This window comes from Dermacentor andersoni, chromosome 5 (assembly GCF_023375885.2).
Source record: "Dermacentor andersoni chromosome 5, qqDerAnde1_hic_scaffold, whole genome shotgun sequence".
Taxonomy (NCBI): Eukaryota; Metazoa; Arthropoda; class Arachnida; order Ixodida; family Ixodidae; genus Dermacentor; species Dermacentor andersoni.
In genome coordinates, this window is record NC_092818.1 from 707,883 (window position 1) to 722,726 (window position 14,844).

Here is a 14,844-nt window from a genome sequence, read left to right on the forward strand (position 1 = left end):
GCTTCTTCCTCTACAATGCACGCTCAGATGTGGAGAGTGCATCGTAAAGGAAGAAGCTAGCATTCTGTGGAGATCGGCTGCCCAGAGAAATCATGGAAGCTGTAGATGCAATGACACTGGGAGAATCTTGTGTCAGCATGGCCGCTGTTACACTTTCAGAGATGGATGCGTTTCCTGTTGGGATCAGTATGGACACACATCAGATCTTGCTTCTGCTTTTTGTGTAAATTCGATTTATTGCTTGTCAACCACCATTTACTCGGCATGTTCAATAAACTTTCATTTGTTTATATACCTCATGATTGTCTTGGTCTCTAGCAGAAAGGTGTTCATTCTTTTTACAGTGAAGCTGTATATGCCTAGGCGATACACTCGTGGTCCGATCCCAAAAACCCTACTGTAGGGGTATGAGCCATTGTTTAAGGGGGTGTGAGCCATTGCATTCGCCTTGCATGATGGACAGAGAAATTTCATGTTGGGTAGACATAGAAATGCTTATGCATTTCAAACATACATTTATCTGCGTATTATTGCAGGGAAGGGACACAGAGGGGGATGGGGTTAAGACAAGATCATGATGTCATTATTATCTCGCAGCAAAGGTGTGGTGGGCCATTGGCTAGACCGATAGTGACGTCGTTTCTCTCTAGCAGCAGAGCACGCGTGCAGCAGTCTCTCTCCGACTTCCCAATAGGTTCGAAAATGTGTCCCTGTATTTAATTAAATGAAATGTGCAGCCCCGGTGTGTCACTTGGTAACTACAGTGTATAACTGAGTCATAAACATTATGATTAACGCATTACAAAACGCAAGTGCGTAACATAATTCAGAAAGACTTTGATGGGCCCGCTGGATTAACACAATGAACCACTCATTGCACTTTCCATGATGGTGATCTTGCAAAGTGCAATGTGTGGCATTCCAAATAAACAATGTGATAAATCCAAGCCAAACATGTGCATAACCTCATTAAGAAACACAGACATAACCAATAATATAGAAAGACCTGAATAAACCATTGGAATTAACCCAGTGATAAACACCGGGGCCGCACATTTCAGCTTCGCTGGTTTACCGTCTGTACAGGGTGCATGGGCAGTAACTTTTTCTGTTATTGATTGTTAAGTATTGTATAATGTTGTGCCAGTAAAACACATTGGGCTAGTTGGTGCAATGTATTGGTACTGCTCTTATTGCTGTTTTTTGTCTTAATGTTGTGCCCTTCTTCCTTTTGTAACAACTTTTTTATTCCCCCTTGCATAATACTCCAACCTTGCATCCTGCGAGGTATATAAATAAATAAGTACATAAGCACGTCATTCATTCATCTGCATGCACCTCACACTATTCCTTGCTCAACAAACGTCACTGTGTTGATGTCTCGCAGCGTGCATGTACTTTAACTGCCGTTTGCATTTCGGTATGGTTTGTGAACAGTGTAATGCATAAAGATTACATGACATTAAGGTTGTGACCTATGCGGTGCATAAGCAAACCTTGCAAAAGATGACATGTTGGATGTTGAAAATAAGACAAATTGTATATATTGCAGTTACTTTAACAGCATTTAATTGACCACTTGACAAAAACTTCACTTCGCATAGGTTCCAACACGTACACTGCATCTGCAGTTTTTTTTTTTGCTTATTAATGTGGTCGTTACTGCATGGCCACATTGCAGATTTGAAAACAAAGTTAAATAAATTTGTTTGTTGCAATATAACAATATGTGTAGATCACTGCGATTGTAACACCAGAACTTGATACAAACATGCACACTATAGGATGCCGACAAATGCTCAGGACAAACTCTAGAATGCTTGCATCCTGATACTTATGAAAGTGAACGGTTTCATTCCATGGCTGTCAATGACAGGGAGAGAGAAAACTTAATTGTGTTCGTGGAACAAAAACGCATTGATAAGCTTAGAGATATAGTAATTGCTTAACACTCTCGAAATGAATAATTATAGCTTGCTATCGACATTGAATCAGCCTTTCTACAGCAAGAAAAGGAATCAGTTTTTCCAGCTCTGAACATTGAATTGCAGGAAGTGCAAGCAGGCATAAAATTCTGCCACTATAATCTGTTTAGGAATATTAAATTGGAATAAACATTGAGACTTGCATTTGTACTTTCTCTGGCTGAGCAACCTAGTTTCAAATGACTCCCATAAGTATGTCGTAACAATGTTGATCTAATACATGTTAAATGTATGACTAGCTTAAGAAATCTGGATGATTGCTATAAATTACTGCGAAGGAACTATAATGTTTTATAACATTAATAATATAATAATAATATTTATTTCAACAAGACAGGCTAACCGTGAGCGGCGTGCGAGGCTGAGCAGAAAGCCGAAAAATTCTACGGCAAGTGCGCCTACCGTCGGCCTAGGATCCTGCATTATGAATAGCGCGTATTGATATGGTCTTCTTCTTAGAAGTTCCGAGTATACTACCAGCGCGAGACACAAAGTGGACGAGAAGCGTGTCTTTTATAATGCTGTGTTACAACGTACAGGTTTCTACAAAAGTGACGGTAACTGCTCGAAACATTTGATGCGTCGGCTTTTGCGCCTTTAGAAATGTTTAGAGAGGGCTCCCATATATATATTCGCAGCGCAAGCACGGCGATGGATGAACCAGGCTAGCGCTAAGGTTGAATTTCACAACACAATTTTCATTCCACGTCCAGTAATCACACAGATCATTTGAGGCTTCGTTCAGGGGCACACGCGGGCTTTCGGGTTGGTGCTTCTTGTTGCTTTTGGCGCAAGAATATGGCTAGGAGCAGGCACCACATAAGCGCAATTACGGGAAATATACACGCATCATTTCTCCAGGAGCTGACGCCGAGCACGGGTAGCGCGAGGATCTTGTTGGGCTGACACGAGAACTTCGTGGCAGCCGAATTCCGAATACTGCATAAGCGGTGAGGGTAGCTATATGAACTTGTCGATAGGTCATCTTGTAGACTGTTGTAGCGCAGGCAGAACGAAACGGTCATAGAAGGTAGATAAGACAACACACAGCGCTGAACCACCTGCGAACAGCTGTTTACGTGCGCGATGTCGCACTGAACTACAGAAACCGCCGTCGCGCATTCCAAGACAAATCTTAACTAACGTTTTTAAATTAGTAAACGTACATATTATTTGCTTCTTATCAAGAGAAGTCAATAATATTATAGTGTCAAAGTTTTATTCACTACAATAAAGGAATTATGCAGCGTGTGCCACGAAACCTGGCAGTCAGCAACCCTGGGCGTCGCACCAGTCGCATTGTTGAAATCGCAATCATGTGAAATGAGCCCTCCAAAAATCGCATTGCGACGCGTGCGACAGCACCGATTTTCGTCGTTGCAGTCGCAGCATGTGAAACAGCCTTAACAAATGTTATCGCACAGCGCAGGACGCGCCTGCATCTAAAAGAAGTTTCTGGAATGTTATCGATGGTTCTGTCCAGTGTCTTTCACCGCAACTTGTGTAATCTGATTGCATGTATGCGCGACGCGAATAGTGTAGAACTTCGTGGAAGAAACGCGGGTCCCAGCGGTTACTCTGGGACATTCGACGACTGATCTATAAAAGCCGACGCGCTTGACCCGCTGATCACATTTTTGGACGATCGCCGACCGTGTTCGCCGCTATCGTTGCGCTATAAGTGTAGCCTGTTATTGTGGGCACAGGTTCGCCCAATAAAAGGTAGTTTTGCCTTTCACAGTCTTGCTACTGTGTTCTTGAACGTCACCACCACGTGACAATATTCTTGCAATGTGAATATTCGTCATTATAGATCTGCCTTTGATGCTGCAGGTCTGATGGGGCCCTACGATTTCTTTAATAACAGTTTGAAGTCGCCTGGCCAACACACCCATAAAAAGTTCATAATCAACATTGGCTAAGGTTATCGGCCGATATGATCCCATAAACTGCTGTTTTGTGGGATGTTCTGTTTTGGGAATCAACACAATCTGTGATCTGCGGAAGGACGTTGGTAATTCTTTCTTTTCATATGCCTCATGCAAAATGTCACATAAGGCTTCTGCCACAGGGCTTCTAAATTTCTTATAGAATACTGCGCTTAGGCCATCCGGACCAGGTGTCTTTCCAGAGGTAATTTTTTCAATTGATGTTTCAATTTCTTTGACGGTAGTAGGTGCCTCTAAGCTTGCTTTTACATCGTCTGATAGGAATTCATCCTTGAATGTGCTACTGTACTGTTTTATGCTTCCTAATAATTCGCGATAATGTTCCACGAACGCTTGTTCACTTATTGCTTTATCGCTTGTGACGGCGTTTTCATATTCTGTAGCCTTGATTTCGTTTTTAGTCTCGTAGCTCCTCTCGCCTGCCAGCGCACGTTTCGTCGGCGTCTCGCCACACCAAAGCCTCTCGGCACGTGCGCGCACCACAGATCCCTTGTATCTCTCCACGTGTATAGTCTCCAACTTTCTTTCCACGTCTTTAAGCTCTTTACTGCGCATGCCCGGTTGCACGCTTTCTTGACAGAGTAAAAAATCTAACTGACACTGCAAGTGCTTCTATTCCTTCGTTTCACGGTATTTTGTACAGTATGCTCTTTCAATCGCGTCCATTTTTAGTTTTTCTTTAAAACACTCCCATGTATACATCAAATTTCCCGTGTTACACTCGCGCACTTCGTCTAATTTAGTTTTAATGTTCTCTAAAAACGTGTCATCATCGAGTAGCTTGTCGTTCAATTTTCACAGGTCCCAGCTAAATCTCTGCTTTTCTTTTTTATCGATGGTGACCATGACTAGGCTATGGTCGCTGAAAGAAACGTGCTTCACAGTATAATCTCGGCACCAGGGAAGTAATTATGCAGACACGTAGGCTCTTTGAAGCCTCGCCTAACTGCCAAGCTGGTAATGTGTGTATTGGGGGCTCTGAGACAGCACACCTCCTACATCGTCCAACTCTCGCTCGCGAACCATTGCATTCAACAAGGCGCTATAATCACGGACCGGCGTTTTGCTTGCCCTATCTTCGGGAGTGCAAATACAGTTGAAATCTCCTAGAAAAATAGCTGTCCTATCACACGAAGATTTCCGGAAAATATTTTTCGCTCTTCCTATTTGGCACATATACACAAACAATCCGCTAACTCGCGCCAGAAAAGGAAAAATCACGCACAATTAATCGTCCAAACTGATCAATATTCCAAACTGATCGTAATAATATGTAAACAATCTACTGCAATGTCAATGCTATTCTTCATAAAAAGCAAGCAGCCACCGGATGTGCCATGAGATAGGTTGACACATACATTGTATCGGGAGCGGAAAGGCAAATCCATGCGGTCTGTCTGCTCTTGGGATTCGATTTTCGTTTCCTGCACGGCGGCAATATCAACGTCGTTCTCAAGAAACAAACGACGCGACTGATGCTGCCGCCTCCTTGACCCAAGTTCTCTAATGTTGGGCGTTCCTACGCGTAAGGCTGTTTCGAATTTAAAGAGCATGTTGTTATCGCTATGAGCAGGCATACCGCACGGTTACTACATGAAGTGAATGCTCATCAGAAAACAAGCAAATCGCACTACTTACAGGCGTCTCGGCGTTTTTCATGTTTTTCCGTCGCGGCTCCCACACAACACTTTCAAATTTCTCTCTTACAGATTACTCTCCCTCCAAAAATCACTACAGTCTCACCTACCCTGGTGATGTAGACGGCAGATGTGGCTTTGGTCTCTGCCCGTGGGTCGACCAGAATTTTTGGCCGCGGTTTAAAAGTCGGACGCCTAATCCCCGTTGTCTTCGTCGGTGGTTCTCCACCCTCGACGCCATCGGAAGTACTTGACTCGTCTCTGCTTTCATCCCAGGGGCGATTACCGGCCCGGCCGCTGGCTGCGCTCTCGCTGTCGTCCATGTTGTCATGTCCAGGTGTAGTCTCTCTTTCCTTCGCTGAAGTTTCACAGGACTGAGGCCTCTCTGAGGCCGTTGCACTCCCTGGTTGTAACTCCGACGTCTGGTCTGCGGGCTCCTGCCCCGTTGTCGTGTTCGGCCCTTTCACTGTGGCCTGCTCTGGCGTCGCCGGTACTCTGTCGCGCGCTTTGTCGGCCGAACTTGCTGCGTCTTAAGCATCACCCTCGTTCATGAGTAGTACGGACGCGTCGCCACCATCCACGGGCCCAGTGACGCTGGCCTAGGAAAGCGTGCAGTCGTTCTCCTCATGACCTAACCTCCGGCAGCCGCCACAACGCGGCACTCGGCAGTCCCGATGAATGTGCCCTTTTCCTTGGCAGCGTAGGCAAACGGGTGCTCTTCCCGGTACAACAACAAGGGCTTGCTCGCCGCTCACGTTCACTTGATGAGGCAGGTCACCAATTTTAAGGCCCACCTTCAACCTTAGCGTTACCAGACGGGTCGTTGAGCCTTTGTCGGCCACTCCGGGTACCCGCCACCGCTCCCTGCTGACTTCCGTCACCTGGCCGTATGGCGCTAACGCACGTTTCACGTCTTCCTCAAGTACATTGTGGAGCAGCCAGTGTACCTTCATCCGCACATCTTGGTTTGATGGGTCGATGACGAGGCAGCGAGAATTTTTTACCTTGAGGTCTCCGACGCCAAGGGTCCTCTTCACTGCATCCGTATTCTTGAACGTCACAGCCCACACATGGCTCATACGATACGCCCCCATGGCAACAACCTCGGGGAGCAGCGTTAGACGAGCCAATGTGTCGCGGAAGTCTTCCACTCATTATGGCCGGCAACGGACGTCAGCATGTAAAAAAACAACTCGTCCTGTAGGCAGGTTTGGCAATACAACTTCGTAGTCACCTTCAACGTCAAAAGACCTGTTACCGCGGCCGAAACGTGCCGCTGTAGCCACCCCTGAAGGGCCTGCCAAAGGGGGGGGGGGGGACACTACCCGGTTTCGGTGGCACTAGTGTTCCTGTATATGCTCCCGCAGGGAGCAGAGTTGCGCATAGTTCCGCCGCCGTGATCCAGCTCTGCAGCGAAGCCACTCCTCGCGCGCGCAGGAGCCAAATGCCGCGCGGTGTTCCGCCTTTTTCTCTAGTGGTCGCGAGCTACAAGGGCCAATTGTTCGCAGGCGCTTAGCAAAGGGCACTTGTTAATACAGGCTACGCTCGAACGAGTCATTCGTGCAGCCGGAGGGGGTGGGCTTCCAACCAACCGAAACTTTGTATGTACCTATGTAAACACGCATATACAAACACACACATGAACATACAAATATGGGGTGGGACCGCCTTCGATTCCCCAAAATAATATACTCCCGTGGCTCGAACAGCTCCAAAGTTCGCTCGCAAATGCGCAGTACGTTGCCACAAACAGCGGTGCAATGATTTTCATCATGCATATGAAGTTGTCTTATCATGGCCAGAAAGCAAGAAATGTTTTAAAGAGTGTTTAAAACTTCACACACGTAAGGTGGACACTTAGCGCATTTTGGCTGCCGAAACCAGCCGATTAATGACCGTCGCCAAAAGAGGTATCGTGCCTGCAGTTATGTCAGTGACCGTTAGGGAGTGGCATAATAAAAACAAAAAGGAAAGAAAAACGTTTAGGACAGGAGGTGCCGCGCGGCTGCTGTTGCTGTTGCCATGACAACGTAAACAATTATGTGCGCCGCCATTTTGCTCCTGTGTCGCCCATTGGCTAGGGCCGTAACTGAAGGGGACCTTGACGCTAGCGTCGAAAGAGCGTCTGCTCGAAAACGGCCAATGGGAGCCATACGGAGCCCCCCCCCCCCCCCTGCCTGCCATCCTGCGTCCGCTCAGCTCGGCTGCCGGAAGCAGAATCGATTCAGCCACTGTCTTTTCTTCCTTTACTGCCTGCTTTCACATACACAAACAATACATAAAAGATAAAACATGTCAACAAGGATTTTGCTGGCACGACATATTAAAATTGTTACAATGCTGCGAGTTGACCTAGCATGTCAATCCATGTTGGCTGTCCAGGCAGTGCCCGATGGATATTCGTGAACCGCACTACAGACTCAATGAAGTGATCACGTGTCAATAAAACTTGGTGCTGGGCTAGTTGTTGATGCATTCTTTAAAACTGATGGTAGCGTTAGAAAGGACGAACACATGGTGAAAAGACGTTGTGTCGACACTCGGTAACGTCGTTGTGTCATTTTTTCACCGTGTGTTCGTCCTTTTTAGCGCTACCATCAGTTTTAAAGAACGATCAGGCGTAGGTCGCGAATTGACATCAGCATTGTTGAACTGTGTTCCAACTTTCCACAAACTGTGGGGGCCCAGTAGCATTACAGCGTCATACGGAAAAGCCTCCGTTTCTAACGGTAAGAATCGTATTCCATGTGGATCTAAAGGTAACTCTATATAAAGTGCTTTGTAGCACATCACATAAAAAGATTTTATCCCAGCAATCTAGAAACGTATGCTCTATCGTTTCAAGTTTCTTGCATAAGAAGCAGTTAATGAACCACGGGACAAAAATAACTTTGTTATGCATCCATGTTTTAACTGATAATGTGCCAATGTAGTTTCAATGTGTCAATGTAGATAATGTGTCAATGTGTCAATGTAGAAAAACGTTTTTACCGAAGGGTGTACTGGCATTCTTTTAACCCTGTTGAGGTCATCTCCTGGGCCTCCTCGGTTTGACATACGGTAAATCGGTACAGGGAGCATAGTGTAAATTAGGACCTTATACAGTTTTTTGCTAGTAATATTGGCGAGATACTGCACTGAAAATGGCACATGCAACATTCTGTACTCAAGCACGACTTCTCGCAGGTAACCTTTAACGGTACCATGTATAGCTTCACACGAGCATACAACAAATCCTGAAAGGTGACGACGTAAAAGCACTTGCATGACTGTGCGAAGGAAGACATCATTCTGATTGCGAATGTACTAAAGCGCGACACAACTCGTCGCACCAATAAATGTGCCAACCCCTCTTTTTTTACTGGCAAAAACAAGTTTGTGCGGCTGGTTCTTTCCCAAGTAGATGCCGATATGAAAACGGCGAAGACACGGTGCATTCTTTGGATGTTGATCTGCGAAGCACACAGCACATTCATGGCATACCACATCTAGGGCGTAAATAATAGGTTATAGACTGTGGCGCGCGAGAACATTGACAGCTGTCGCCCTTGCCACGCGTTAGTCTTTTGCTTTGCTCTCGCCACTTGTTCACTCCAGTACGGCTCAGGGTCGCGATAAGAGTCAAGAGGCACGCCTAGGTAGGTTGTTGACCACCGAAGTCGAGCGAAGTAGTCTGGCGTTTCTTCCCATGCGCAATGCGAAAATCCATAACTCTTCTCCCAGTTTATTTCCGCCCCGGTGCACTTGCAGAAGGTTTCAACTACCGCCACGGCCTCGCAAATAATGTTTCTATTTGAACGGAATGTGGTGATGTCATCTACATACGTCAATATTTTTACCTTTGTTGACTGTAACCTGAAGCCAGTTATCCGTTAATTGTTTTGGATGGCCTTGCACAAAGGCTCAAGGTAAGCCGCGAATAGCAGGAGCGACATCGGACATCCCTGCCTCACAGAAGACAGCCTTTGCACGCTGTTTGTTAGGTCCCCATTTACAAAGAACCGAGTTGAGCAGTTAACATACGCCATTCTGACCGCGTCTGTTATTACGCTTCCTATATTGGAATGCTCTAATATGGCGAAGAGAGCATCGCGGGAAACACGGTCCAAGGCTTAAGAGAGATCTAGTTGCATCATAGCCACTCGTTCGCCAAATACATCACAACATTCTAGCCCACTTCGAGCTACGTGTATGTTCGTGGCGATGCTTCTACCATTTATACCACAGGTCTGATGCGTGCCAACCAGCCTCGTTATCATACCCTTCTATCGTTTGGCCAACACCTTCACAGATATCTTATAGTCGACGTTGGTAAGGCTTATCGGGCGATAAGCCACTGTCAGTTCATCACACGCGGCTTTTGCAGCGGGGTTTTATATACATGAAGTGATGTAGCCCAAGGTGCGAGCCAAATTGAGGTTTAGGGCCGTCCTACCTGTGACAGTGACGCTTCGATGAGGTTATTAAAGCAAAGATGTAGCAGTGTTCCAAAAGAACGTCTACTTGGGCAAGTTGGTGCTTAGATTTCCTAGGTATACTTTGTGGTGCAAGATGCATTTCTTGAAAAGGAACAGAAGACAGTGAAGCGCCAGTGAAGACAGACAGTGAAGACATTGAAGATAGTGAAGACAGATAGTGAAGACATTGACGCTTCACTGTCTTCTTCTGTCTCTATTCAAGAAATGTATGTTGCGCCACAAAGTATACCTAGGAAATGTAGCAGTGTGGACAGCCATAGTCTAATATGTTTAAAGCGCGAACGAAGACGGAAACTTATAAGATTATGGCATGCCAACTAGCCCAAACTGCCACCCTTCTAAGTAGGCAGCCATCAGTTTCATGCCATCGTTATTGTGTTGCGCATGTACAAAAATGCGCTATGCTATGTTCCTTGCAGCATTAAAACAGTTGGCAGTAGGCGCTTTCTGTCTCCTTGCTTTCTTTTGCTAAATCTAGCTCCTAAAATCAATTCTCATTTCAGCTGGTTGTTTACAGAACTAAGTACCTCGTGAATTCAATGGAATCGCCGTGTACTGCTTTACTGACACATCTGTCAATTACAGGATGAGTAAGGAGGTCTTTAGCTCTGATAAACATAGGGCTGAAATTAACCTTCTTTTCTTGCTTTTCTATTGAGCACTGGGGGTGTAGCCTTTCGATCATATGCAGGCCATGAACTCTCCATTCATCTTTTGCTTAAACACGCAACTGGTTCAGAAGGACCGTCAGTTGGGCTAGTTGGTCTAACATTGTGAATTCCAAATACAGCGCAAGCAATACACATAGACATAAAGAAGACAAAAAAGACCGGGTCTTTCGTGTATTGTAAGCCTGAAATTGGCTCGCCTCTTGCGCTGCTTCTACTTCTTCATGTATATAAAACCCCGCTTCAAAGGGCACGTATCATGAACCGACAGTTGCGTAACCGGTTAACGTGGTGGTCTCACAACACGGAGGTCAGTGGGTCAAATCCGTAGCCTGACAAGCAGTTTTTGTTTTCGCGCGGCTTGGGCTTTTTCGTACGGCAGCACCAACACCAACGCTGACACGAGTGAGGCAATACAAGCTTTGCTTGAATAATTTGATGGTGGCCATCTTTTTGTGCATTGCAATGCATTCGCTTGTCAGCCCTACTTGAGTCTTGTTTGACATTCAACAACAAAATAGCGTATGGTCGCAGGCTGAACACAAGAATGGAGGCGGCGAGGTTTTACTGGACACAGGCCTGTCGGAGGAGGACGAGCTGGGCTGCTTCGGCCGAAAGTGCGTGGCAAACAACCAGTGCTGCCGCGGCTCCGTTTGCGTCGACGTTGATGGATCAAAAGGTTCACTTTAAACTTTCATTTCTGATTTTTGTAGCGGCACCAGTGTGTGTAAAGGTGCTCCTTTGCCTAGTTATTTCGACAAGGTAGTGCTGGAACACGACATTAAGAACAAAGACGGATAACACAAAGGGCCGACTAGCAGCTTATCGCTAGCTACTGGGCATTAAAAACAATGGAGAAAGGCAACATGGCGCGAAATTTCTTTCTGATATTCGGCGTCTTTCTTTTTTCTTTTTCAAGTGCTTTGAGACGTACAATTGGCGAATTTGACATTTTTTATGTTGGCAAACGCTTCATAGGTGTCACGTGCCAAAAAATTACACCCATTGGGTCGTATCTTGCCAGACAAAATAATCGTCATCTGTCTAATCCGCATTTCCTTTTTTAACGCTGCGAGCCCGGCACTTCCTAGTCACGAAGTCCAAGTCACGTTATCAGCATGACAGAGCATAGTAGCGACCGCAACGTTTTCAAAAAAGAAAATGCAAGCAAGAGAGCTCACGATTATTGTTCTGTGGCAAGATACTACGGAAACGGTGTAGTTTTTAAGAGTGATGTCATACCGATGTTTTTCGCGGAGTAGACTCGTAAGCAAAATTACACCCTTTTGCCACACAAAAATAATCATCATCTGTCTTGTGCGCATTTCCTTTCTTTAACGCGGCGAGCCCGGTACTTCCAAGTCACGAACGGCATTCCCCTTATCAACATGACAGAGCATTCTCGACAGGAAAGTAGCGAGCGCAACGTTTTCAAAGAAGGAAATGCAAGCAAGGCAGATGACGATTATTGTTGTGTGGCAAACATACACTCCAAAGGCTGTACATTTGCTCAGTACACTCTTAGGCACAGAATAATATGAATAATATAGCACAGAATAATATGAGGATAATGAATACCTTCTTCCGCAAGCGGAATAACCGAAAGTGGACATGGAGGAGCCCGAACGGCGAGACTAGAAATGAAATAGATTTCATACTCTGCGCTAACCCTGGCATCATACAAGATGTGGACGTGCTCGGTAAGGTGCGCTGCAGTGACCACAGGATGGTAAGAACTCGAATTAGCCTAGACCTGAGGAGGGAACGGAGGAAACTGGTACATAAGAAGCCGATCAATGAGTTAGCGCTAAGAGGGAAAATAGAGGAATTCCAGATCAAGCTACAGAACAGGTACTCGGCTTTAAGCCACGAAGAGGATCTTAGTGTTGAAGCAATGAACGACAATCTTGTGGGCATCATTAAGGAGTGTGCAATAGAAGTCGGTGGTAACTCCGTTAGACAGGATACCAGTAAGCTATCGCAGGAGACGAAAGATCTGATCAAGAAACGCCAATGTATGAAAGCCTCTAACCCTACAGCTAGAATAGAACTGGCAGAACTTTCGAAGTTAATCAACAAGCGTAAGACAGCTGACATAAGGAAGCATAACATGGATAGAACTGAACAAGCTCTCAGGAACGGAGGAAGCCTAAAAGCAGTGAAGAAGAAACTAGGAATTGGCAAGAATCAGATGTATGCGCTAAGAGACAAAGCCGGCAATATCATTACTAATATGGATGAGATAGTTCAAGTGGCTGAGGAGTTCTATAGAGATTTATACAGTACGAGTGGCACCCACGATGATAATGGAAGAGAGAATAATCTAGAGGAATTCGATATCCCAGAAGTAACGCCGGAAGAAGTAAAGAAAGCCTTGGGAGCTATGCAAAGGGGGAAGGCAGCTGGGGAGGATCAGGTAACAGCAGATTTGCTGAAGGATGGTGGGCAGATTGTTCTAGAAAAACTGGCCAGCCTCTATACGCAATGCCTCAAGACCTCGAGCGTACCGGAATCTTGGAAGAACGCTAACATAATCCTAATCCATAAGAAAGGCGACGCCAAAGACTTGAAAAATTATAGACCGATCAGCTTACTGTCCGTTGCCTACAAAGTATTTACTAAGGTAATTGCAAATAGAATCCGGAACACCTTAGACTTCCGTCAACCAAAGGACCAGGCAGGATTCCGTAAAGGCTACTCAACAATAGATCATATTCACACTATCAATCAGGTGATAGAGAAATGTGCGGAATATAACCAACCATTATATATAGCTTTCATTGATTACGAGAAAGCGTTTGATTCAGTCGAAACCTCAGCAGTCATGGAGGCATTGCGGAATCAGGGTGTAGACGAGCCGTATGTAAAAATATTGAAAGATATCTATAGCGGCTCCACAGCCACTGTACTCCTCCATAAAGAAAGCAACAAAATCCCAATAAAGAAAGGCGTCAGGCAGGGAGATACGATCTCTCCAATGCTATTCACAGCGTGTTTACAGGAGGTATTCAGAGACCTGGATTGGGAAGAATTGGGGATAAGAGTAAATGGAGAATACCTTAGTAACTTGCGCTTCGCTGATGATATTGCCTTGCTTAGTAACTCAGGAGACCAACTGCAATGCATGCTCACTGATCTGGAGAGGCAGAGCAGAAGGGTGGGACTAAAAATGAATCTCCAGAAAACTAAAGTAATGTTTAACAGTCTCGGAAGGGAACAGCAGTTTACGATAGGTAGCGAGGCACTGGAAGTGGTAAGAGAATACATCTACTTAGGACAGGTAGTGACTGCTGATCCAGATCATGAGAGTGAAATAATCAGAAGAATAAGAATGGGCTGGGGTGCGTTTGGCAGGCATTCGCAGATCATGAACAGCAGGTTGCCATTATCCCTCAAGAGAAAAGTGTATAACAGCTGTGTCTTACCAGTACTCACGTACGGGGCAGAAACCTGGAGGCTTACGAAAAGGGTTCTACTTAAATTGAGGACGACGCAACGAGCTATGGAAAGAAAAATGATAGGTGTAACGTTAAGGGATAAGAAAAGAGCAGATTGGGTGAGGGAACAAACGCGCGTTAATGACATCTTAGTTGAAATCAAGAAAAAGAAATGGGCATGGGAGGACATGTAATGAGGAGGGAAGATAACCGATGGTCATTAAGGGTTACGGACTGGATTCCGAGGGAAGGGAAGCGTAGCAGGGGGCGACAGAAAGTTAGGTGGGCAGATGAGATTAGGAAGTTTGGAGGGTCAACATGGCCACAATTAGTACATGACCGGGGTAGTTGGAGAAGTATGGGAGAGGCCTTTGCCCTGCAGTGGGCGTAATCAGGCTGATGATGATGATGATGATGATGATGACTCTTAGGCAAAGTTACACCCTCTGGCTTGCCCCTTCTGCCACACAACAACAATTGTTATCTGCCTTGATGCGTTTCCTTTCTTTAACGCTGCGAGCCCGGAACTTTCCAGTAACGAACGGCACGCGCGTTATCAGCATAGAACAGTTTACACCCTTTGGAGTGCCCCTTCTGATAAAGCGCGTGCCGTTCGTTAATCGAAAGTTCCGGGCTCGCAGCGTTAAAGAATGGAAACGCACCAAGGCAGATAACGATTATTGTTGAGTG

The 14,844-nt window shown here is 45.6% G+C and overlaps 1 protein-coding gene across 1 annotated transcript in view; it reads left to right on the top strand.

Annotated features, from left to right (window-relative positions):
• spab (space blanket) overlaps window positions 1-14,844 on the top strand; it is a 326,364-nt gene that overhangs the window by 90,146 nt on the left and 221,374 nt on the right. The window contains exon 2 of the mRNA XM_050177348.2: window positions 11,252-11,396. Coding sequence (XP_050033305.1) covers window positions 11,252-11,396 — 145 coding nt within the window. The remainder of the gene's footprint in view (window positions 1-11,251; window positions 11,397-14,844) is intronic.